The sequence below is a fragment of the Pelophylax lessonae genome (assembly GCF_965119305.1).
Source record: "Pelophylax lessonae genome assembly, chromosome: 2".
Lineage (NCBI taxonomy): Eukaryota > Metazoa > Chordata > Amphibia > Anura > Ranidae > Pelophylax > Pelophylax lessonae.
This window is the reverse complement of record NC_138769.1, coordinates 142,021,925-142,048,843: the sequence shown is the minus strand read 5'-3', so window position 1 is coordinate 142,048,843 and position 26,919 is coordinate 142,021,925. Positions and strand designations below refer to the sequence as shown.

General features: G+C 47.0%; 1 protein-coding gene across 1 annotated transcript in view; it reads right to left on the bottom strand.

The window, feature by feature from the left end:
- EXO5 (exonuclease 5) overlaps window positions 1-26,919 on the bottom strand; it is a gene marked incomplete at its 5' end in the record, with an annotated part of 84,718 nt that overhangs the window by 14,449 nt on the left and 43,350 nt on the right. Inside the window, 1 exon segment of the mRNA XM_082246366.1 lies at window positions 23,683-23,871. Within this exon segment, the coding sequence (XP_082102492.1) occupies window positions 23,683-23,871 (189 nt within the window).

The window sequence follows — 26,919 nt, the reverse complement described above, 5'->3', positions numbered from 1 at the left end:
CCATGGCCGTGTAGGAACGCCTGAAATGGCCACACACCTTCCTGGCCTGCTTGAGGACGTCCTGTAAGCCTGGGTACTTCTGCACAAAACGTTGCACAATCAGATTCAACACATGTGCCATGCACGGCACATGTGTCAACTTGCCCAAATTCAATGCCGCCAACAAATTGCTGCCGTTGTCACACACCACTTTGCCGATGTCCAGTTGGTGCGGGGTCAGCCACTGATCCACCTGTGCGTTCAGGGCGGACAGTAGTGCTGGTCCGGTGTGACTCTCTGCTTTCAGGCAAGTCAACCCCAAGACAGCGTGACACTGTCGTATCCGGCATGTGGAATAGCCCCTGGGGAGCTGGGGGGGTGCAGTTGGTGTGGAGCAAGACGCAACAGCAGAAGAGGACTCAGCCGAGGAGGTTAGCAAAGAGGATGGAGTAGGAGGAGTAGAGGAGGTGGCAGCAGGCCTGCCTGCAAGTCGTGGCGGTGTCACCAACTCGTCTGCAGCAGAGCCACGCATTCCATGCTTGGCAGCCGCCAGCAGGTTTACCCAATGCGCAGTGTAAGTTATATACCTGCCCTGACCGTGCTTTGCAGACCAGCTATCAGTGGTCAGATGGACCCTTGCCCCAACACTGTGTGCCAGACGGGACATGATTTCCTTTTCCACAATAGAGTACAGGTTGGGGATTGCCTTTTGTGAAAAATAATTTCGGCCGGGTACCTTCCACTGCGGTGTCCCAATAGCGACAAATTTTTTGAAGGCCTCAGACTCCACCAGCTTGTATGGTAAAAGCTGGCGGGCTAAGAGTTCCGACAAGCCAGCTGTCAGACGCCGGGCAAGGGGGTGACTCTGTGAGATTGGCTTCTTACGCTCAAACATTTCCTTCACAGACACCTGACTGTGGGCAGGTGACGAGCAGGAACTGCTGAAGGTGAGAGGCGGAGGGGCAGGTTGTTGATAGGGGGCATGGAGGACAGCAGTGGTTGACGTGGCTGAAGATGCTGGACCAGGAGGAGGATGGTGGCTTTCAGTTTGTGTGCTGCTTTTACTCATGTGTTGATCCCATAGGCGTTTGTGATGTGAGATCATGTGCCTTCGCAAAGCAGTTGTACCTAGGTGGGTGTTGGACTTCCCACGACTCAGTTTCTTTTGGCACAGGTTACAAATGGCATCGCTGATATCAGAGGCAGACACACAAAAAAAATGCCACACTGCTGAGCTTTGCAAGGACGGCATTCTGGTGGTGGCAACAGCTTGCGTTGATTGGCGTGCTGTCTGGCTGACCCCGGGTGCCGAATCTACATGCTGTCTGACTGCGCCACTAGCTCCTTGCGATGACCTCCTCCCCCTGCTTCCAACTCGTCTCCTCCTCCTCTCTGTCTCCCCATCTGAACTTTCCCCCTCTTCTTCTGCTCTTCGAGCAGGCACCCAGGTGACATCCACAGACACATCGTCATCATCAGCCGCTTCACTTGACAACTCAGCAAAGGCAGCAGCAGCAGGTACAACATCATCATCATCATCATCACAATGTACGTCCATGTGTATAATGCTGCCTGACTGAGACATATCCCCGTTATCTACATCCTCTGGCACTAATAGTTGCGCATCACTTATTTCTTCCAACTGATGTGAAAATAACTCCTCTGATGGATCAAGTGAAGCGGCTGTGGTGCTAGTGTTGGTGGTGGTGCCGGCGGGCTGGCAAGTGGTAAATTGAGAGGTGCCCGAAGCTGAGCTGGAGGAGGATGGTGCATTAAGGTTCCGAGCGGAAGCTGTAGATGATTGGGTGTCCTGTGTAAGCCAGTCAACTATGGCCTCAGAATTTTTTGAGTTCAGGGTCTGTGGTGGCCTCTGAACACTGGGCATTATTCTAGGGCCTAAGGAAATCACAGCACCACGACCACGACGGCCCTTGCGGGGTGGCCTGCCTCTGCCTGTCATTTTTTTTAATGTGTTGTTACTGTTGTACTATGAGTGCAAGCTGCTGTGCCACCTTATATATCAGTGGTGGGTGGGCAGTGGCACAGTACACTCTCTGTGGACCTGACAGCAGTCACTGGCACCCAGGCAACTGCAATTTAAAAAATATATATATTTTTTTTTTACTTTGCAAGCTGCTGTGCCACCTTATATATCAGTGGTGGGTGGGCAGTGGCACAGTACACTCTCTGTGGACCTGACAGCAGTCACTGGCACCCAGGCAACTGCAATTTAAAAAATATATATATTTTTTTACTTTGCAAGCTGCTGTGCCACCTTATATATCAGTGGTGGGTGGGCAGTGGCACAGTACACTCTCTGTGGACCTGACAGCAGTCACTGGCACCCAGGCAACTGCAATTTAAAAAAATATATATTTTTTTTTACTTTGCAAGCTGCTGTGCCACCTTATATATCAGTGGTGGGTGGGCAGTGGCACAGTACACTCTCTGTGGACCTGACAGCAGTCACTGGCACCCAGGCAACTGCAATTTAAAAAAATATATATTTTTTTTTACTTTGCAAGCTGCTGTGCCACCTTATATATCAGTGGTGGGTGGGCAGTGGCACAGTACACTCTCTGTGGACCTGACAGCAGTCACTGGCACCCAGGCAACTGCAATTTAAAAAAAATATATATTTTTTTTTTTCAATTTATTGCAACAAGATGCTGTGCCACCGTATATATATCAGTGGTGGGCAGTGCACTGCAGTGGGTACAGTGCACTCTGTGGACCTGACACAGCACTCACTGCAATTATGACAGAGGAAAAAAAAAATATTTTTTAAAATGCCAGGTACTGTGCCTGTGCCACCCGAAATGAGTGTGGTGTGCACACAGTACAGTCTGTGGTAGGTCTTTGGCCTCTCACACACAGCGGGCAGGCAACTGCAGTGTACAATAGATATATATATATATATATATATACATATATATATATATATATATATATATATATAGGAAAAACTCTATTACCAGTTACCAGCCCTTAAAAGGGCTTTTGGGGACGCTAAATATATATATATGTATATATATAAATAAAAAAAAAAAACCTCAATTACCAGCCCTTAAAAGGGCTTTTGGGGACACTAGATAGATATATATATATATAAGAAGAAACAACTCAATTACCAGCCCTTAAAAGGGCTTTTGGGGACGCTAGAAATATATATATATATATATATATATATAAAAAAAAAAAATTACACAAATACCAGCCCTTAGAAGGGCTTTTTGGGGTGCTGTCCTTACAGCAGTAGTGGACCAAGAACACTGCAAGACCAGGAACACTGACTAACTGTCCCTAGCTTAACAGCAGCAGCACCAGCAGCAGCTCTCTCCCTACTCTCACTACACACACTGCTTCAGAATGATCTAAGATGGATGCTGCCCTTGCTTATTTATAGGAGGTGGGAGGGTGTGGGAGGGAGGTATGCTGATTGGCTGGAAATGTGTCTGCTGACTGTGAGGTTCAGGGTCAAAGTTTGCCTCAATGATGTATTATGGGGGGCGGACCGAACATCGCATATGTTCGCCCGCAGCGGCGAACGCGAACATGCGAAGTTCGCCGGGAACTGTTCGCCGGCGAACAGTTCTATATATCTCTAGCCTCCACACACATTATGTCACTAAAGGACAAATCCAATAAACTAACCCATGACCCGAGAAAGATAGCGGAATCCTTTCGATCTTTCTATGAGAAGCTTTACAATTTGCCCCCACAGAATAGACCCAGCGACCTCATAGGTTCCAGACATTCAATTATGAAACAATATATCATTGAAAGTGGCCTTCCTCAGATTTCAGATGGAGATGTGGAGGCATTAGAAAAGGAAATTTCCCCAGAAGAAACTAAATTGGCAATTCTAGATCTTAAGAATGGGAAGAGTCCTGGTCCAGATGGACTAACGTCCCAATATTACAAGATGTTTGAAACCTCTTTAACAGACCCCCTAACAAACGCACTAAACATACTAACCAAACAGCATAAACCATCTCAGGATTTTCTTACTGCTCACATCACAGTGATTCCGAAAGCGGATAAAGATCCGACTACCTGCGCCAGCTATAGACCGATTTCCCTACTAAATCTTGATGTGAAGCTGTTAGCAAAAATCTTGGCAAATAGGTTAAGACCGCTATTACAACAAGTTATAGGCCCTGAACAAGTAGGCTTCATGCCAGGCCGTGAGGCTAGGGATAATACTATCAGATCCCTGAACTTAATACATGGAGCCCACAAATTAGGAATTGAAGGTCTGTTAATCTCAACCGACGCCGAAAAGGCTTTCGATAGAGTGGCCTGGGACTACATGTTGATGATTTGTGAACATATAGGACTGAGAAGTAGTATGTTATCTTGGATAAGATCCCTCTACTCTAATCCCACAGCCAAAGTTAAGGTGAAAAACATCCTTTCCGCCCCTATCCATCTAAAGAATGGAACTAGACAAGGCTGTCCTTTGTCACCCATCCTCTTTATATTGGCATTAGAACCATTAATTAGACATATTAACGGGGACACGGATGTACATGGCTTCGGCATTAAAGAAAGAGAATTCAAAGTTTCTGCTTATGCGGACGATCTCCTCTTCTATATATCACAACCACATATCTCCATTCCAAAACTGAACTTACATTTCCGCACCTTCAGATACATATCAAACTTTAAAATCAATCATTCCAAATCGGAAGCCATGGACATCTCACTCCCCAATAAAGTAAAACAATTAACTAAATCTAATTGCCCCTACAAATGGGATTCGACCTCACTTAAATACTTAGGAATCAAACTTACCCCAACCCTGGATGCCCTCTATGAGGCCAATTTTTTCCCAATCCTGAAAAATATCACTAATGACCTGAGTAAATGGGATATTAAACATTTCTCGTGGTTCAGCAGAGCAGCCATCTTAAAGATGGTCATCCCACCTAGACTGCTCTATCTATTTCACGCTCTACCCATCACAATACCTTCCTCCTTTTTCAGGAAACTAACGACTATTCAAAGGAAATTCATATGGGCCAACAAAAGACCTAGGATACAACTAAAATATATGCAATTGCCCAAGATCAATGGAGGCATAGGGATCCCGGATTATTATAAATATTACCAAGCCACTCACCTCACCAGAGCGATCGACTGGCACTGCCATTCAACTCAAAAGGACTGGGTGGCCATGGAGAGGCACTGCTCCCGGTATCTGACCCAGTTCCTGCTATGGACAGACCCTCACAACTTCCCTTCCGAAGTTAAACACCACCCCCTAATCAATACCACCCTTACCATCTATCACAAGCTAGCAAAATCATTTAACTTATCCACCAACCCGAGCCCTCTAACTCCGATTTCCCACAACCCAGACTTTGGTCCGGGCCTTAATATAAAGTGCTCTACTGACCATCCTTTGCTCATTAAACATTGCATTCGTGATCAAAAACTCCTATCTCTTCACGAACTAAACAACCTAAAACCCCAAAACATCTCATTGAACGAATGGAATTACATCCAGCTGCACAGCTTTGTTCAAAATAATAAAAAGAAAACGTTGTGGGCTAGACAACTAACTGCTTTTGAGAGGATATGTGAGAGACAGTCTCCAATATCGAAAACGACATCGATGACCTATCAGTGGCTTATAGCCCCGTTGCCGAATTTTGACGACAAATATAAGAAATTATGGGAACTCGAGTTATCACGCAAAATTTCTTATAGGGAATGGGAGAAAGCCTGTGTATTTACTCACAAATGCTCCCTGAGCACAAAAACTCAAGAAACATCATTTAAAATCCGCACGCAATGGTACATAACACCAGCGAAAATGAAGACGTGGTCCCCACAGTACTCTGGAAGGTGTTGGAGATGTCTAGCTCACACAGGCACATTTCTACATATTTGGTGGAATTGTGACATAATCAAAACCTTTTGGAACAAAGTTGTGCTTCTGATCAAACATATCACTGGTTCTACCTTAGAATTTAATGCAGCAAGCTGTTTATTACACATCAATAAACTCTCATATAGGTCATATAAAAAGTCTCTAACGAGACATCTACTCAACGCGGCCAAATCTCTTATACCTTTACACTGGAATTCCAAATCCGTCCCCTCGACTAAGAATTGGGTAGACAAGGTAACTTCCACATATGAGATGGAGGAAACCCTAGCCATCAAAAAAGAAAATAGCGGACCCTTCCATGACATGTGGAGACCATGGTTGATATTTACTCTTTCTTCGGATTTCAAAAAACTGATTAAAGATTAGCAATCTCACAATCAACCCTCACATTCCACCTGGACCTTTAGTATACGCCCCTACAATGAGCTACTTGATCAAGTACCACTTATCAATAGTACTCCATTGCCTCCCCCTCCCCTCCCTTTTACATTTCCTTCTCCTTCTCTTTCCTTTTTACTCGTCTTCTTTAATTCCTATCTTCGCTTCCTTCCATGCCCTCTAGTGGCTGTCACATTTTGAATGATAATTGAGCGGTCATGCAACGCTGTACCCAAACAACATTTTTATCATTTTTCCCTACAAATAGAGCTTTCTTTTGGTGGTATATGATCATCTCTGTTTTTTTTTCTTTTTTGCTAAACAAAAAAAAAAAAAATAGACCGAAAATTAAAAAAAAAAAAAAGTTTTTCTTTGTTTATGTTAAAAAATTTGTAAATAAGTAAGTTTTCTTCTGCACTGATGAGGCTGCACTGAGGGGCACTGATAAGGTGGCACTTATGGGCACTGATGATGAGGCACTAATATGTAACACTGATGGGCACTGATAGGGGGCACTGATATGCAGTGCTGATGGGCACTGATAGGCGGCACTGATGGGCACTGATAGATGGCACTAATAAGCAGCACTGATGAGGCACTGACAGGCATTACTAATGGACACTGATTGGCATCCCTGGTGGCCATGGGTTGGCATCCCCAGTGGCATGGGTTGGCATCCCTGGTGGGCTCTAGTGGGCATCCCTGATGGGTCTGCACAGATAATCAGTGCACTGAATATCAGTGCAAACCCTCCCCCCCTCCGTCTGGAGAGCACCCGATCGGCTCTCCTCTACTCACGCCTGGTCAGCGCAAATGGAGGAAAGCCGATAAACGGCACTTCCTGGTTGTGATGTGACCAGCTGTGATTGGTCACAGCTGATCACATAGTAAGGAGCCTCTTTACCGGGATCTGAGATGCGGTGTGTCAGAGTGACACACTGCACCACCGGTCGCCACTCTGCACGCCCCTGTGGCTTATTCTGCTGGACGTCATATGACGCCCAGTCAGGATAACTTAACCACTTTGCGGGCATCATTTTGTTATATGGCGGGCGGGAAGTGGTTAAAGAGGTCTGTTCTCATCTGAAAACAATATTAATTTTGAATTATCAAATTTATAACAGGCTGGAGAAAGATACATTTTACTTGAAGACAAACCTGCACTTTGTTTCAAGGCCGGGTCTGGGGCAGGGCCAGGGGTGGGATTAAGGTCCCTTTCACACAGGCGGACCGTTCATATCCATCCGCCTGTCGTTTTTTTTGGCGGATCTGAACGGTCCCCCCATGCATCCCTATGGGGCATCGGATGTCAGCGGAGATATGTCCGCTGACATCCAATCGGATCTGTCAAATCTGGATGGATGGAAACCCTATTTTCCATCAGTCCAGCAGATCGGATCAGATGGGATCAGATGAGAACGGACCGATGGTTATGGGTGCGGCAGCGCAATTATGTGTATATTTGTACTTTAAAGCACCTTGTAGATTTTGCAGTATTATTGTGAAACATGCCTACAATTCATGTGAACTGACTCTCTGGATTGAAGTTTAAGTTTGTATTGTATGCTGAGTTTCTAATAAACATTTTTCCTGATCCAAAAAAAAAAAAGGTGCCGATACTAAGAATTTGCACAGTATTTGTACCCGGGCTGGTTTGAAGTGCTATTTCAAAGTGTGGTCCGGTGCAATTTCATTCAGCGGTTAAGGTGTGATTCCTTGGCCATTTGCTCCCTAGGGATTGAGCTCATACCTTGTTCCCTCATGACGGTACTAGCCCATATCCTCCTGGCTTACCGTCTTACTATCCTCCGCCACTGGAAGGAACCCAACCCCCCTAGATCGGATGAAATCGTTACCACTGTCCGCACGCATGCCTCCTACGAGATCATGTTCGCATCTTCTCTCAATAGAGCGCAACAGACGATCTCATTGTGGGAACCATGGATAGCCAAATATCCCTTAGTTACACAGTGACTGTACCCTCTCCTTCCCCCTACCCTACCTACCCCTATGCTCCCAGTTCAATTACCCGCCCTATAGACCGGTGCTACTCCCATGATTTATTTTTTTTTTCTTGTCTGTTACTTTAGACTGTGAGTAGCGGGGGCAACTCTTTGTGGCAGGTATCGCTCTGCCCGGCCCTGGCCCACTTCGACCCTGGCCAAATTGAGAGACTCGGGTGTTGGGGGGGCTTGGTCGGGTGGGGAGAGGTACCATATGCCCTCTTAGAATCTAACACCCCCGCTGCCTTTGAATGTTACCCTTCTGTTTACCGCTTGTATGAACATTGTTGATATTGTATATTGTTATGCAATGACCTGCGTGTCATGGAAGTTTTCACATGCCCCTGGTCTGTATATCTCCCCTCCTTTGTGTTCCTTTGTGTTTTGAAAAACCCCAATAAAAAGATATTGTTTAAAAAAGGTGTGATTCCAATGTGAATTGTAGTGTTTGAGATTAGAAACTGCACCTGAACCGGACTAAAATCGCACAAGACTCCTTTTCAAATTGCACTGCGGCCAGCCCGCACACATGTGAGCAGGCTTTAAAAATTCATCTGAAACGCGCATGAAAATGAATGTGAAACTGATGTCTCTGCAAGTGAAATCTGTTCAGTTTTCCCATGAGTTTTCATGCATGTATGGTGTGAACGAACCCAAAAAAAACTGTTACATGACACCTAAAATAGGTAGTAAGTATCGGCAAGTATTGAAACTGTCCCCCTCATTTTCTTTTCTGTCCTTGGGACAGCACAGGGGAATAGTCTTCTCGGATAACACTCTGCCAACAGAAACCTAACAGAGGCTCTAACTAGGGATAGACTGATTATCGGCACTTTCCTTGATATATTGGTATCGGCCCCGGAAGTTACCGATATTGCCAATATTTTTGTGACGTCATTCTGCCTTCTTAGGCCACCTCCCTTGCCTTGGACAGCCTCGTCTGGAGTCGGGACTAGTCTCAGAGGAGTGTATCACAGCCATACACCCACCCACAGCAGCCCGGTGCCAGCCAGCCACCCACATCCACAGGCCCTGTACCAGCCAGCCAGACACAGGCACTGTACCAGCGAGCCATCCAGCCACCCACAGGCACTGTACCAGCCAGCCACCCACAGACCCTGTACCTGTCAGCCACAGGCACTATACAAGACAGCAAGCCACCCACAGGCCCTGTACCAGGCAGCCACCCACAGCCCCTATGCCAGCCACCCACCTATCCACCACAAGGTGCCAGCCACCACCACAGGGTGCCAGACAGCCAGCCACCCACAGACAGGGTGCCAGACAGCCAGCCACCCACATGCCCTGTACCAGGCAGCCACAGGCCCTGTACCAGCCAGCCACCTACCACAGGGTGCCAGCCAGCCACCCACCCACCACATGGTGCCAGACAGCCAACCACAGGGTGCCAGCCAGCCACCCACCACAGGGTGCCAGCCAGTCAGCCATTCACCACAGGGTGCCAGCAAGCCAGCCACCCACAACAGGGTGCCAGACAGCCAGCCACCCACCACAGGGTGCCAGCCAGCCATTAAGCATTAAACAAAAATTAACATGTTCAGTACCAGACTGGGGTCAAAAATTGTCTTTTTTTTCATTTTTTAAATGTACAAAATATTGGCCGATACCGATATGTTGAGACCAAAATATCGGTATCGATGTCAGCCCTGAAGAAAACATATTGGTCTATCCCTAGCTCTAACCCTTCCCTAATACTAAAATTGCTTGTGTTGCTGCTTGTGCCTTCACTGGAAAGACTACTACTCACTTCCAGTCTAGGTGACAACCATTGCTAGAAACCAAAGTTTGGAAAGTCCTCCTCAGCAGGCACATATACAGCCAAACACCCTGTAAAGCTTCTAGGCCTTCACTGCTCTCTTTAAAATGTATGCACCCCCTAAATCACAAGTAGAAGAGAAGCCCCCACCCTACGCAGCCAGGCACACCGCATTTTCACAGCACATGTGAGTCAGGAAACAGTCCAGTGCTTTGTTTTGTTTTTGTTTTTAGTTTTATTGAGGAGTAATACTTGGATGGGAATATGGGTATTATGGGATGCCCACTTGACTTGCTTAAGGGACACTTAACTATGTACACTCCTCTTCTACCTCCTGTACAAACTTGCTTACAGAAGAAAATCACAGACTCAGCTGGCACACTGTTAAATGGGATCTGACAGGGCACTCTGTCAGATCTAGCAAATGCCCATTACAGGTAGGGACCACGGGCCCCTTATTGATGTGTAGAAAAAAGTCCCAATGTCAAGCCTGTGGCTCCCAGCATCACCTCTTCAGCCACCGGAAATGCAGTATATAATAATCTATCCGTCAGCCTCCTCCAGTATAGTGTCCGTCACGGGCGGGGGGGGTGTCACCTGACCTCACCTCCTTGGCTCCTCCTGTGTTCTGAGTATTGGTGGGCAGCAGGCAAACAAGACAAGCGGCAATGATTTGGAGCGGCGTGGGGTGGGCATGGCTTGTGGGGGCCGAGCCAGAGCAGCACATGGGTTAGGGAGCGGTGCAGAGACCCGAAAAGGTTTCCCGGCGGGAAACAGTAAATCATCATCACAGACGGGACGCACAGCACAAGTATCTGCTCATCACAGGGAGAGCTGCAAGACGAAATAAGGAGCTCATCTCAGGCTGGTGAGCCCTATTTTCATAATGAATGTGAGTGGCTGGCATGGTTCTATTAGTTGCTCTCTATGTACAAAACCCGATTCCAAAAAATTTGGGACACTGTAAAAATTGCGACTAAAAACAGAATGCAATGATGTGGAAGTTTCAAATATCAATATTGTGTTCAGAATACAACATAGATGACATATATCAAATGTTTAGACTGAGAAAATGTATAATTTTAAGGGAAAAAGAAGTTGATTTTAAATTTCATGGCATCAACACATCTCACAAAAGTTGGGACAAGGCCATGTTTACCACTGTGTGGCATCCCCTCTTCATTTTATAACAGTCTGCAAATGTCTGGGGACTGAGGAGACAAGTTTCTAAAGTTTAGGAATAGGAATGTTCTCCAATTCTTATGTAATACAGGCTTCTAGTTGCTCAACTGTCTTAGGTCTTCTTTGTCGCATCTTCCTCTTTATGATGCGCCAAATGTTTTCTATGGGTGAAAGATCAGGACTGCAGGCTGGCCATTTCAGTACCTGGATCCTTCTTCTAGGCAGCCATGATGTTGTAATTGTGGTCTGGCATTATCATGTTGGAAAATGCAAGGTCTTCCCTGAAAGAGACTACATCTGGATGGGAGCATATGTTGTTCTAGAACTCGGATAAACCTTTCAGCATTGATGGTGCCTTTCCAGATGTGTAAGCTGCCCATGCCACACGCACTCATGCAACCCCATACCATCAGAGATGCAGGCTTCTGAACTGAGCACTGATAACAACTTGGGTTGTCCTTGTCCTCTTTAGTCCGGATGACATGGCGTCCCAGTTTTTCAAAAATAACTTTAAATTTTGATTCAACTGACCACAGAACAGTTTTACACTTTGCCACAGTCCATTTTAAATGAGCCTTGGCCCAGAGAAAACGCCTGCGCTTCTGGATCATGTTTAGATATGGCTTCCTTTTTGGCCTATAGAGTTTTAGCCGGCAACGGCGAATAGCACGGTGGATTGTGTTCACCGACAATGTTTTCTGGAAGTATTCCTGAGCCCATGTTGTGATTTCCATTACAGTAGCATTCCTGTATGTGATGCAGTGCCGTCTAAGGGCCCGAAGATCACGGGCATCCAGTATGGTTTTCTGGCCTTGACCCTTATGCACAGAGATTGTTCCAGATTCTCTGAATCTTTGGATGATATTATGCACTGTAGATGATGATAACTTCAAACTCTTTGCAATTTTTCTCTGAGAAACTCCTTTCTGATATTGCTCCACTATTTTTCGCCGCAGCATTGGGGGAATTGGTGACCCTCTGCCCATCTTGACTTCTGAGGGACACTGCCACTCAGAGGCTCTTTTTATACCCAATCATGTTGCCAATTGACCTAATAAGTTGCAAATTGGTCCTCCAGCTGTTCCTTATATTTACATTTAACTTTTCCGGCCTCTTATTGCTACCTGTCCCAACTTTTTTGGAATGTGTAGCTCTCATGAAATACAGAATGAGACAATATTTGGCATGACATTTCAAAATGTTTCACTTTCAATATTTGATATGTTATCTATATTATATTGTGACTAAAATATAAGTTTATGAGATTTGTAAATTAGTCCATTCCTTTTTTACCCACAATTTGTACAGTGTCCCAACTTTTTTGGAATTGGGTTTGTATGTTGTTTACTCAGCTCAGGGCAAATCCCACCCACTTGCTGACCGATCAGTGCCAATACAGTGTCATCAATTCCCCATGAGTGCAAACACAGTGCTGTGCCATCAGTGCCCCTTCAATGCCACTGCAAACACAGTACCATCAGTGCCATCACAGTGCCCCATCAGTGGAAACACAGTGCCATCAGTGCCCCATCAGTGCAAACACAGTGCCATCAGTGCCCCATCAGTGCAAGCACAGTACCATCAGTGCCATCACAGTGCCCCATCAGTGCAAACACAGTGTCATCATTGCCCCATCAGTGCAAACACAGTGCCATCAGCGCAATCACAGTGCCATCAGTGTCAATACAGTGCCCCATCAGTGCAATCACAGTGCCATTGCGGGGCCATGAGTGCAAACACAATGTCATCAGTGCCATCAGTGTCAATACAGTGCCCCATCAGTGCAATCACAGTACCATCATGGGACCATCATTGCCATCAGTGTTAATACAGTGCCCCATCAGTTCAATCACAGTGCCATCAGTTTCAATACAGTGCCCTATCAGTTCAATCACATTGCCATCAGTGCCCTCACAGGGCCATCAGTGCCATCACAGTGCCATCATTGCCAATACAGGGCCATCAATGCCATCTAAGTGTCATCAGTGCCACCACAGTGCCCCATCAGTGTCAATACAGTGTCAATACAGTGCTGCATTAGTGCAAACACAGTGCCATCAGTGTCAATACAGGGCCCCATCAGTGCCATCACAGGGCCATCAGTGTCAATACAGTGCCCCATCAGTGCAATCACAGTGTCATCAGTTCAATCACAATGCCATTAGTGTCCCATCTGTGCAATCACAGAGCCACCACAGTGCCAGTGTCATCAGTGTCAATATAGTGCCCCATCAGTGAAATCATGCTGCCATCAGTGTCCCATCAGTGCAATCACAGTGCCATCATTACCATCACAGTGCCTCATTAGTGCCATCACAGTGTAAATATAGTGCCCCATCAGTGCAATCACACTGCCATCGGTGCAATCACTGTGCCATCAGTGTCAATACAGTGCCATCTTTGCCATCACAGTGCCCCATCAGTGCCATCACAGTGTCATCAGTGTCAATATAGTGCCCCATCAGTGCAATCACAGTACCATCGGTGTCAATACAGTGCCATATCAGTGCAATCACAATGCCATCAGTGCCCAATCAGTGCAAGCCCAGTGCCATCAGTGCAATCACAGTGCCATCAGTGTCAAGAGGGCCCCATCAGTGCAATCACAGTGCCCCATCAGTGTCATCAGTGGCATTACAGTGCCCCATCAGTGCAATCACAGTCCCATCAGTGTCAAAACAGTGCCCCATCAGTGCAGTCACAGTGCCATCAGTGTCCCATCAGTGCAAACACAGTGCCATCAGTGTCAATACAGTGCAATCACAGTGCCCTATCAGTGCCAATACAGTGCCCCATCAGTGCAAACACAGTGCCAGCAGTGCCAATACAGTGCCCCATTAGTGCAATCATAGTGCCATCAGTGCCCCAATAGTGCAATCACAGTGCCATTAGTGTCAATACAGTGCCCCATCAGTGTAAACACAGTGCCATCAGTGCCCTATTAGTGCATTTACAGTGCCATCAGTGCAAACCCAGTGCCATCAGTGTCAATACAGTGCCATCAGTGCCATATCAGTTCAAACACAGTGTCATCAGTGTCAATACAGTGCCCCATTAGTGCAATCATAGTGCCATCAATGCCCCATCAGTACAATCACAGTTCCATCAGTGTCAATCTGACTTCCTGATAAATTAAATTTTAGTTTTAATTATCATGAGAGAAAATAATGGATGTGGGGGCCTTATTTTTTTTTCTCGGAGGTGGGGGGCAGCATTTTATTCTTGGATCCAGGCAGCACAATGTCTAGTGCCAGCCCTGCCTCCTGTGTACTCTTCCCACAGTCATCCCAGACTGTCAGTCACTGGCCACCCGGCCGTCTTCTCCCTGGAAATCACCTGGAAGTGCTCACTGGCTTCTGCTGTCCTCACACCTGATCCCATGCATCCACTAAGGATTCCTCCATGTGTTGTAGAGCAGGGGTGTCAAACCTAATTTCATTGCTGCCCACATCAGCATTATGGTTGCCCTCAAAGTTATATCTGTAGGATTAGATGTCTAGAGCATCCCACGCCCCCTTACAAGAGATGTCAAGAGCCCCCCCACCATCATAAGTCAAGAGTCATCATCATCACCCTTCTTTATATCACAATGCACCAATTTATCTTGTGCTACTTCCAGGAAGAAGAAAGTGAAAGGTCTGGAGGAGGACCAGAGGAGGGCTGGAGTCAGCTTACAGAGTCTGCTGAATGCTGAGACCAGGGGAGGCAGAGACAAGGTGGTGTTGTGGTTGCACAGAGAGGTGCAGGATCTGTAGGAGTTCTGACCTCCTCTCTGCTGCAGACTGCTGAGAAGAGGGGTGGGCAAAGATGAGCCTTTCTGCAGCAGCGCAGAGAAGCACAGGATCTGGCAAAGGAGTTCTGTTCTCTCTCTCTGTCGACTACTGAGACAAGGTGGGGGCAGAGACAAGGGGGGTGCTGCAGCTGCAGGAGAGGTGCGAGGGCCACATGAAATGGCCTGGGGGGGGGCGCATTCCGCCCGCGGGCCTTGTGTTTGACACCAGTGTTGTAGAGGGTCCCTTCAGCACCCGAGCCCCAGACCGAAAATCACTCCCCCCCCCCCCGATTAGGGGGCTATGACAGCCTCCTTAGCACTCCAGCCCCTGCTTCCACCCAAACTCTATTCTGCCCCTGCTGGCTGACATGACCCAGAGTATTTATGGGGTGGCCTGTCCCCTGCCAACCCATCTATTGGGGATTGGTCAGGGCCTTCATTAATACTCAAAGCAGCTCCTCCTAACCTCCCTCCCTCTTCAATTCCCAAAGTTCCAGAAGTAGGGGGAGGTATCAGAGATGCTGCTTGCTGAGTCATACCAGCCTCCCTGGGTCATTCACCCTGACCCAGATTAAAACATTTTACCTACACGAACACAACCTATTTGAGCATTTCTAGCACAAGAGGGTGCTACATGTAGAAAAGGTTTTTGGAGTTGATTTGCATTTAAAGCCATAAATTCTCAAATACAAACAGGTCAATGAGTTCTATTGGATGAATGGAGCAATCCAGACATATATCATTTTCACTTAGAGAGGTTTCTAGCCGGGCAGTTATTTCTGTGGTTGAAACAGACCTATTCCCTTGCTGAGTTTATTTTACTTCCCAAATTCTGCTTTTTCTCACCTCCTGAGTTCCAAGATTCACGTAGGGACCAGCTGTACTGTCTGACAGACAAATGCAAAAAAAATAGAGGTCTGTATAAAGTGATGGGGGGGGGATGCTTCAGAGTGGGTAGGGGGAACACAAATGGAGTTGGGCTTTAAAATATTTTTGATATCATCAAATAAGAAGGCTACCTCAGCAAGTCCTGTAATCAGGGCCGCCATCAGGGGGGTACAGCCCATACACTTGTAAGGGGCCCTAGCCTCTGGACGGGCCTGGTGAGGATGGGAAAAAGGTGGAGGTGGGTGCAGCAGTGCTCCGTGACTGCCCTGGCTTTGAGTGTGAGTCGGAAGCTGCTGCGTCTCTGGGTCATTGAGCTCACATCTGGCTCTTTGCTGCCACCTCTGGCTACTTCTTGCATTTACACTCATTGTCTGTGCTGCCTGTACTGTATCCTGGACTGCAGCTCCTCTCTGTGTCACGGACAGATGGGGGAAACAAGAGCGGGGGATGAGAAGACCACCTTACAAGTAAGGGCTGTTGTACAACTGAAGGGGGGGTGGTTGTGTACATGTGTGTCTCTGTATGTACATGTGTGTCTTGTGTCTCTGTATGTACATGTGTGTGTATGTATGTACCTGTCTGTGTGTACACATATCTGTGTGTGTGTGTGTACATGTCTGTGTGTGTACATGGGGGTGGGTGGGTGTCTGTGAGTATGTGTGTTTGCATGTCTGTGTGTGTTCATGTCTGTGAGTGTACATGTCTGTGTGTGTTCATGTCTGTGAGTGTACATGTCTGTGTGTGTATATATCTGAGTGTACATGTGTGTGTACACGTGACTGTGTGTGTTTACATGTCTGTGTGTTTATATATATGTGAGTGCAAATGTGTGTGTACATGTGACTGTGTGCGCATGTGCGTACATGTCTGTGTGTGTGTACATATCTGTGTGCGTATATATCTGTGAGTATACATGACTGTGTGTACATGTGTGTACATGTTGTCTGTGTGTGTATATATCTGTGAATGTACATGTGAGTGTACATGTGTGTGTACACGTGACTGTGTGTGCGTGTGCGTACATGTCTGTGTGTGTATATATCTGTGAGTGTACATGTATGTGTACACGTGACTGTGTGTGTCTGTACGTGTCTGTACATGTGTGTGTGAAATATATACATGTGTGAGGGGGGCTGAGTGCGTACACATGTGAGGGGGGCTCAGTGCGTACACGTGTGAGGGGGGGCTGAGTGCGTAAACGTGTGAGGGGGGCTGAGTGCGTACACGTGTGAGGGGGGGCTGAGTGCGTACACATGTGAGGGGGGCTGAGTGCGTACACGTGAGAGGGGGGGCTGAGTGTGTATACGTGAGAGGGGGGCTGAGTGCGTACACGTGTGAGGAGGGCTGAGTGCGTACACATGTGAGGGGGGCTGAGTGCATACACGTGAGAGGGGGGGGGCTGAGTGCATACATGTGAGAGGGGGGGCTGAGTGCGTACACGTGTGAGGAGGGCTGTTATACCTAAAGGGTTTCACATGTACTGTCACTTTAAGCCTGGCTCCACCCAGGAGTGATGACAGGGGTCAAGGGGCAGAGTGGCCATCTTGGAGACATGTAGGAGATGTGTGGTTATACAGAGCTGTCCTGTAATGCCTGTTGTAGTGTACAGAGAGTCCTAAATAAACAACCGTTGTTCCAGACCAGAGTCCTGTGTCTCTCACAACACGGAGAATATAACAGTGGCGACGAGTGTGGGATTTACAAGGTAACTATCCGTGTGAGAAAAGAAAAGAAGGAAAAAAACTCTGGATTGTCACCTGGATACAAACACCCACAGAGCACAGTAGGAAAATGTCATTGATCGGGACATTAAGTGAATTTGATGGAGAACAGACATGCTGGAGTTCCTGGATTGAGAGACTAGAACAATATTTTTATGCAAATGCCATCCCAGGCGACAGGCAAGTAGCAGTATTTCTGACACTAGTTGGTGCTAGGACATATGACACTCTTAGGGATCTCCTTTTCCCTGAAAAACCAGCAACTAAGACTTTGCCAGAGCTCCTGACACTGTTAGGGAATCACTTCCAGCCTAAACCACTAGAGATTGCAGAAAGATTTCGGTTCTATCAGCGGCAGCAGCAGCCGGGTGAAGACATTAAGGGGCTTATGTGCTCGCCCTTCGCAGACTAGCCTCAACCTGTTCTTTTGGGGAGTACTTACCAACTGCACTGAGGGATAAGTTTGTCATGGGACTAAATAGTGAGTCTAGCCAAAAGAGACTGTTAACAGAGAAAGATCTTACCCTTACAAAGGCAATTGAGCTTCAGTGATTGAAATGGCTGTGAAATATACAAAGGCATTGAACCCCCAGAGCAGAAGGGAAGAGGTTAAAGAGGATGTTTTCAGAACAGCACTCAAGCCAACTGCAGCTAACTGTAAATATAGACCCTCACCAAGCCGGGAGTCAGCTTGCTACCGTTGTGGGAATACAGACCATGATTACAAAGTATGTCGGTTTAAGGATCAGCTCTGTCATAATTGTGGTAAGGCAGGCCATCTGAAACGAGTCTGCCGTAGTAAGAAGGTGCGAAATAAACAACCTCTGAACACCAGGACAAAGGCATATATGGTGGGAAGATATACATCGTCATCTGAATCAGAGGATGAGGAAGTGCTCCACAGATTAGACATACATCATATGCATTCAGCAACCTCAGCAATGACTGTAGAGGTAACCGTGGAAGGAAAGAAACTCAAGATGGATGTAGACACAGGAGCAGCAGTTTCAGTTATCACCCAGAAACAATGGAGAAAACTTCTGATCCGAACAACTGTCCGTCCAACACCAATCAAACTACAGACATACTCAAAGCAAATACTCCACCCACTGGGTTAAGTGAAAGTACAGGTATCCTACAAGGGCCAGACAAAGAGAATGCCATTATATATCCTAGAACATGGGGGACCCCCTCTCTTTGGGATAGACGGGATTGCTTACTTTGGCATGCCAAACATCGCCATTAACCCCTGCAACGCCGTGACCATCACATCAAGAGATAACGAGGGATGGGTGGAATCTCTGAAACAGCAATTTCCACAAGTCTTTGATAACCATTTGGGAAAAATAAAGCATGACTGTGTGAGACTCAGGCTGAAACCCAATGCCCAGCCTAGGTTCTTCAAGGCTCGGACGGTACCTTTCGCACTCTGAGCAGGTGTGGAAGCTGAACTAAGCTGGCTGGAGGAACAAGGTGTCATCTCAAAGGTAGAGCACAGCGAGTGGGCATCACCAGTTGTACCAGTAAAGAAAGCGAATGGGGACTTACGGATTTATGGCGATTTCCGCATGGCACTAAATTCTCAACTGGAGATAGACCAGTATCCCCTACCCAGAGTAGATGACATTTTTGCCTCTCTTGCAGGAGGTCAAAAGTTCACCAAGCTTGATCTCAGGCAAGTTTATTTACAGTTTGAGGTCCACCCCTCTTCCCGCAAGTTTCTAACCATCAACACTCACAAGGGACTGTATGAATACAATCAGATGGTGTTTGGTGTAGCCTCCACCCCAGCCATTTGGCAACACAAAATGGATGAGATTTTGGCGGACATTCCTTTCACACAGTGCCTGTTAGATGACATGCTCATCACGGGCCTGACGGACCAGGAACACAAGCGTAATGTGGAGCTTGTGTTGGCCAAACTCCAAGAGCAGGGTCTAAAAGTGAACTTAGCGAAATGCCAATTCATGGTACCTAAATTGGAGTTTTGTGGCCACCTTGTGGATTCAGAGGGTATACACACCACGGAAGCCAAAGTTGATGCTTTAGTAAAAGCTCCAGCCCCAACCAACGTCCAACAGCTGCGATCATACCTGGGCTTGCTGAACTATTACCACAAATTCCTGCCGGATCTAGCACACACTTTGTTTCCGTTGAACAAGCTTTTGGAGAAACACTCCAGATGGAACTGGTCGGCTGCGTGCCAACGTGCTTTTGAAGTTTCTAAGCGAAAGCTGTTGGCGTCACGCATGCTCGTGCACTATGACCTCCAAAGGCCTCTCACCTTGGCTTGTGATGCCTCACCCTATGGTCTAAGGGCTGTACTATCTCACGTTTTACCAGATGGGTCAGAGAAACCTGTGGCATTCGCCTCCAGGTCCTTGACAAAAGCAGAAAGCAATTACTCTCACATTGACAAAGAGGCTCTGGCGCTCATATGGGCAATTAAGAAGTTTCATCTTTACCTGTATGGTAGGGAATTCACCATACTGACTGATCATAAACCACTCCTTCAGATCTTTAGCCCTGACAAAGGCATCTCCCAGACGACTGCGGCCCGTCTTCAACGCTATGCCCTATTCTTGGGAGCATATAGCTACAAAATCCAGTATCGCAGCCATGATGCCAATGCTAATGCGGACGCCATGTCCAATCTGACAAGGACAGTAACAGACTCTTCTCCACCTGTCAAGAGTTGTCGTTACACCAGCCTGTCCTTTCTGTCTTCCGGGGAAGTAGCAGCCCATACAGCCAAGGATACCTTCCTTAAGACAATACTCTCCTGGGTACGGTACGGTTGGCCTGCTACTGTCACACAGGATTATGAACCTTACTTCCGTAGGCGTCTGGAATTAACTGTGGCTGGCAACTGTGTTTTATGGGGAGACCGAGTGATCGTTCCACAGACCCTCCGGAGACACATTCTGGACTTGCTACATACTGGTCATCCCGGGGGCACACGCATGAAACAAAAGGCCCGAGGCTATGTGTGGTGGCCGAACCTCGACTCCGATATCACGACATATGTGAATGCGTGTGCTGGATGTGAACAAACTGCAAGAGACCCTCCTCGAGGGTGCGTCCAGCCCTGGACTTGGCCCACGGTTCCCTGGTTTCGCCTACACTTGGACTTTGCAGGCCCGATCAGAGGACACACCTTTTTGATCATTATTGATGCCCATTCAAAGTGGCCTGAGGTCATTCCTGTTACCCAGCCGGCGACTAAGGTGACGATTTCCATACTGTTACATCTCGCTGGGATACCCCAAAGAGATTGTCACAGACAACGGTGCACAATTCACAAGCCAGGAGTTTCAGAGTTTCCTTACTGCCCACATCAAACACAAGTTGACCGCACCTTACCACCCGGCTACAAATGGTCAAGCAGAAAGGTTTGTACAGACCTTCAAATGCTATTTCAAAGCTACTGTGGCTACAAGTAAACAACAGTCCCTGTCACCCCAGCTGCTGGACTCCTTCCTTTCTGCTTACAGAACCACACCACATGCCACCACTGGGAAAACTCCAGCTGAACTTCTTTTGGGTCAGCAGCCATGGACTGTTTTGGATATGCTCCGCCCTCAAACGGTCCAGGAACATGTACGGCAGTCCCAAGACAAGAGGGTCGAACACGACGAGATTCCCCGGTTTACAGCCCAGCAAAAGGTATGGGCTCGATCTTATGGCGCTTCCAACACTCTTTGGCTTCCTGCTATCGTCGCAGAGACTTTGGGACCCAAAATGTATAGGGTCTGCCTGGAAGATGGTTCCATTTGCAGACGGCATGCGGACCAATTGTGTCCTCATTCTCAGCTGCCCGAATCCCTGACATCGGCTGCACCTCCAGTGTCTCAAGGATCTGCTCTTACCGGTGTAACGTTAGAAAACCATACCCAGTGAGAAATCCATACCCTCGTCACTTCCTGTCAGGAACAGATGAGCAGCGTAGCAGTGCGCATGCTCACAGCCCCGGATACGTCATTGAACCGCCGAGGGCCTGACAAGTGCGCATGCTACGAGGGTATGGTTTTCTCACGGTAGTGTGTGTAACGTTACACTTGCGGCGGTTACATTAAAACAGCTGTGCTGCAATATGAGTCATCTCCGCTCCTATCCCTGACACTTCCCTGATCTTGGCTAATAAATATAAAAGCGGTGGCGTGTGTATGAAATCTAAATGACGGAGATGTCGGCTCCGTGATCCGCTTTTATATTTATTAGCCAAGATCAGGGAAGTGACAGGGATAGGAGCGGAGATGACTCATATTGCAGCACAGCTGTTTTAATGTAACCACCGCAAGTGTAACGTTACACACACTACCGTGATAAATCTATACCCTCCGTAGGTGCACCAGAAGTGACGAGGGTATGGTTTTCTCACGGGTATGGTTTTTTCAAGGAACACCGGATCAGGAGGCATTGAGACTGATGCTTGGGGGGACTCTGAACTTTTGAACTCAGCTCCAACAGAGCCCTCCAGCCCTGGTCCAGAGGTCTGTTCACGCTCTGAGCTAGGGGATCCCCTCTTGGCCCCACCGGTGTCCATTCTGGCCAGCCCTGCTTCCTCCGGCCCCGAGTCGCTGGGTGCCCGTCCTCAACAACACTGTCGCCCTCCTGACCGGTTTCAAATGCAAGAGCGGTTACGAGACTTTAGACGGGCCCACCGAAATTGATCTGCTGCCATTTTCTCCCCATAGCATCCCTGGAAGTTGTTCTCACATCCGGACGCGGAAGAAGCCATGTAAATCTCCTGAGTTGGAGGACTGTATTGGACAATTATGAGTTACTGTTTTATGCCTGTTCTCGTTTTGTTGTGTTTTTTTTGTTTTTTTGTTTTTTGTTGTTTTTTTTTTAGGGATGGATGGAAGGTGTTATACCTGAAGGGTTTCACATGTACTGTCACTTTAAGGCTGGCTCCACCCAGGAGTGATGACAAGGGTCAAGGGGCAGAGTGGCCATCTTAGACACATGTAGAGATGTATTGATATACAGAGCTGTCCTGTAATGCTGTACAGAGAGTACTAAATAAACATCCGTTGTTCCAGACCAGAGTCCTGTGTCTCTCACAACACGGAGAATATAACAGGGGGCTGAGTGTGTACATGTGTGAGGAGGGGCTGAGTGCGTACATGTGTGAGGGGGGCTGAGTGCGTACACGTGTGAGGGGGGCTGAGTGCGTACACGTGTGAGGAGGGCTGAGTGCATACACGTGTGAGGGGGGGCTGAGTGCGTACACGTGTAAGGGGGGCTGAGTGCGTACACGTGTGAGGAGGGCTGAGTGCGTACACGTGTGAGGGGGGGCTGAGTGCGTACACGTGTGAGGAGGGCTGAGTGTGTACACGTGTGAGGGGGGCTGAGTGCGTACATGTGTGAGGGGGGGCTGAGTGCGTACATGTGTGAGGGGGGCTGAGTGCATACACGTGTGAGAAGGGCTGAGTGCGTACATATGTGAGGGGGGGCTGAGTGCGTACACGTGTGAGGGGGGGCTGAGTGCGTACATGTATGAGGGGGGCTGAGTGCGTACACGTGTGAGGGGGGCAGAGTGTGTACAGCTGTTGAATTTGGATCTTTTTGGACAAAATATAATTCCTTACTGTTAAATCGTGATAGCACTGATGACTTGGAATAGAATTTTCATTTTCATATATTACGTTGTAAGTGTTAAATTAAAAGTGTACACTGAAGGACTAGTGGGTGGATTTGGTGGGATGGCCCATGGACAGGCACTGCTGAATGTTGGTGGTCAGGCCAGGGGGGGGGGGCAGGCCTAAAACTGTGTAAGGGGCCCCACAATATCTGATGGCTGCCCTGCCTGTAATCAATAGGTGTGAAAAAAATGGAGTGTGCTCTTTGGGGGGAATTGTCATGCACATGAGGGCTTTCCAGTTTGCTTAGACCAAGTCATCTTAACAGGAGAAACTACTAAATGCAGCTCTGACATACAGCTCATATCTCTAATGAAACGTAGATTTTAGTTTTGGAATTGACCATGTTACACTCATAACTTAGATGAATGAAAGTAAGAAATGTGTTTCCAATAATGGATAAATAAATTTAATGGACACAACACATACATGAACCATCTGGAGCTCATGAGTTCTCCTTCGATCCAGTCGAGGCAAGGTTAGGGTTGCTTGTGTTTTCAGTTCCCGCAGTCCTAGCTTACCAGTGGGGGAGTAACCTAATTCATCAATTACTCTGACCATGAAAATACCATCCAGTTCTCCTAAAACTGGAAATTCACGAATGCGACCACCTGCAAGATAAGGTAACTAATTAGCCTGAACAGACTGTAAAATAAACCCTGTCATAAAACAAATATAAAAGATAGGTATTGCTCAACTCTCTTTTGAAAAATCTTACCTTATTGGCTTTCATACAGATGCTTTGCCAAATGAAGTCAGACAACTAACCTTTGTAGAAGTAAACTAACAATAGCAGCAATCAAACAGATCTTTTTACTGTATTCTCTACTGATGTAGATAATCAACCATACAAAAATTTGGCTAGAGATGGAAAAACACAAATTGCACTTAACAGTTACACAATTTTCACAAGTTTCCATAAAAGCATGGCATGAAAGGGACAAATTATTCATTTTGACAACTTCTCCTGATCCACAGGGTATAATATAGATAACTATACAGGTGAGTAACGAGGAGAAAGTTGTGTGCTGTCATGGAGATTTGTGGAAAACAGCATTAACAGTAAGGCTCCATGTACACGGGTTAAAAAAAAACGTGCTGCAAAGCTAGTTTTGACGCCGGGAAAAAGCAGCTGTTAAACGTGCTTTCAGTAGCTTTTTCCATTTTCGTTATTGCACGTTTGGCCACATTGATTTTAGCAGCGTTTTTTCTGCCTCCATTCAAAATCAATGGTTCCCTATGGGAGCCTATTGATTTGAATGGAAGTCGCACCGCAAGTCGGATAAGGATGATCCGACTTGCGGAGCGACTTGAGCTGCGAGAATCTTGAGGGGGAACTCCACGCCAAAAATGGGAAAAAAACTGCGTGGGGTCCGGCGTAAATCCATACCAGACCCTTATCCGAGCATGCAGCCCGGTAGGGCAGGAAGGGGGAGGGGACGAGCGAGCGGCCTCACCCCCCCTGGACCATACCAGGCCACATGCCCTCAACATGGGGGGGTGTTGGTGCTTTGGGGCAGGGGGAGCTCTGCACCCCCCCACCCCAAAGACCAGAGCAGAGAAGAACAGATGAAGATTTTAATAAACTTTCCAAAACGTCTCCTGTCGTTATTTACATACACTGCCTTTTATGGGCTGAATGGGTAGGGGTACAGTGTACCCCAGACCCATTCACATACGGAGGGGGTCCAGGATCTGGGGGGCCCCCTAGAAAATCCCCTAGGAGTTGGATTTTCTAGGCAAAAACCAGGGCTTAAGTATGTGTAGTAACAAGTTTATTTAACAATGATCTTATAGTAGTTTACAAGAAACAAATATTGGTACAAACAAAAAGACCACATGAATGTTATAAAAACATGGCCATAAATACGTCTCTGGTGTACAGTTTGTCTGAGATGTCTGGGTGGGACCAGACGTGTTTCGGTCTTGCCTTTTTCAATAGTCCAACAGGGAGAACCAGATCTCAGACTGGAAATGTAAAAAGCATCGATCAACACTCAGAAATGACATTTAAATTAGTAATCATGTAAAAAACAGTAACATTTTGAAATCTTTCTTGTTTCTGCCTTCTATGTGGGGCTGTTTGGACCTGTTGGTCTCTTCTCACTCATGTGTCCGCCCCCAAGGCCAATTTTTGCAAGCAGTCCATCAGTGATAATATTTCATGTAAGCATCCAGAGCTTTTGTTAAGATGCATACATATTTTATATGATTTCTTAATTGTGTGTTTATGAATACTATTTAATTTTCTTGTTTATTGTATTTAGCATAATTTACAACCCAACATGTGCTGAAGAAGCTATATCTATAGCGAAACACGTTGACAGCCTGGACTCGAAGTGGCTTTTAGGCACCTGTTTTCGAGCAATAATTTGTGTATACTGCAAATAGTGTACATTGTATACACTGTATATGAGTGGGTAGTCCTTATCCATTCCAGAGTTGGGGTTTGTTTATGTGTTCATGTGTTCTCCAATTTTAAGTGTAGTAATAAAATGAGTTGATTTTAACCTTGTCTGCCTCCTGTTGTGCCTATAAAGACTGCTTTTTTTTTTTTTATTTATTTTTTTTTTTTTTACGTGTTTTGTTTTTTCCAGGAGGAAATACACTAAAATGAATTTTCTCTGTCGCTCATTGACAGACGCAGTCCTCTTGATTAATATCAAATCGGGTTATACTGCCCTCTACAGGAGTAGGACACTAGGCAGAAGGAAAACGTTCTGGCCACACCTTAGGGGCAGTCCCAGAGGGTATATCCTCTCACTTCCTGCTACAGGATGTCAGTTTTTTTCTGTCTAGTTAGTTAGTTAGTTAGTTTGGCACTGTTAGTTAGTTAGTTAGGCACTGTAAGGGATCATGACTGTAGTCAATGGCTGGCATTACTATTAGGATGGCCATGTAAGAGGGCTTACCTGATACATAAGGTGCAATACAGGCCGATGCCTGTGCCTGGACTACCGCCATCCGCAGGCCGCCATCCTCCCGCAGGCCGCCATCCTCCCACAGGCCGCACACCTCCCGCAGGCCGCACAGGCCGATGACTACCTCCCGCAGGCCGCTGCTATTTTGCACAGACTGCTGCCATCCTCTACAGGCCGCCGCCATTTTACCGCAGGTCGCGCGGGGCCGCCATCTTGGCGTAGCCTCGTGTCTCCAGCATGGGGGCGGCCATGTTTGAGATGACCAAACACCTCAAGGAGTAATTGGGAGGCACCGAAAGGCGTGTAAAGGGGTTGATGCATTATCAGCAGTTTTGGAGTCTTTGGTATCCCGGGTGGAGGTGGCCTGTCAGGGATGGGGGTCAAGAAAGCGACCCCCGCCTACCCCTATATTATCTGATACTTCAGATACAGATTCTGAGCTAGTCACTGCAGCCGCAGGTCCTTTTTCTGGGGCTGTTGTCTCAGGTACGGCCTCCTCAGACAGTGAGGAGGACGCTTCTGCCTCCGCCATAGCACAAGAAGAAGCGTTGGTGGATGCACTAGTTCTGTCTGTCCGGGAAACCTTAAGTCTTGAGGTTACACCGGCAGAAGTAGCTGAGACTGATATTCCTTTTGGTACTAGCAAGCCTACCAAAATGGCGAAGGGTTTCCCTTGCCCAAATGGAGTCGTCCAAAAACGAACCCCTGCTATTTCCAAACGCATTGCTAGGCGCTATCCGTTTGAGGAATCCCT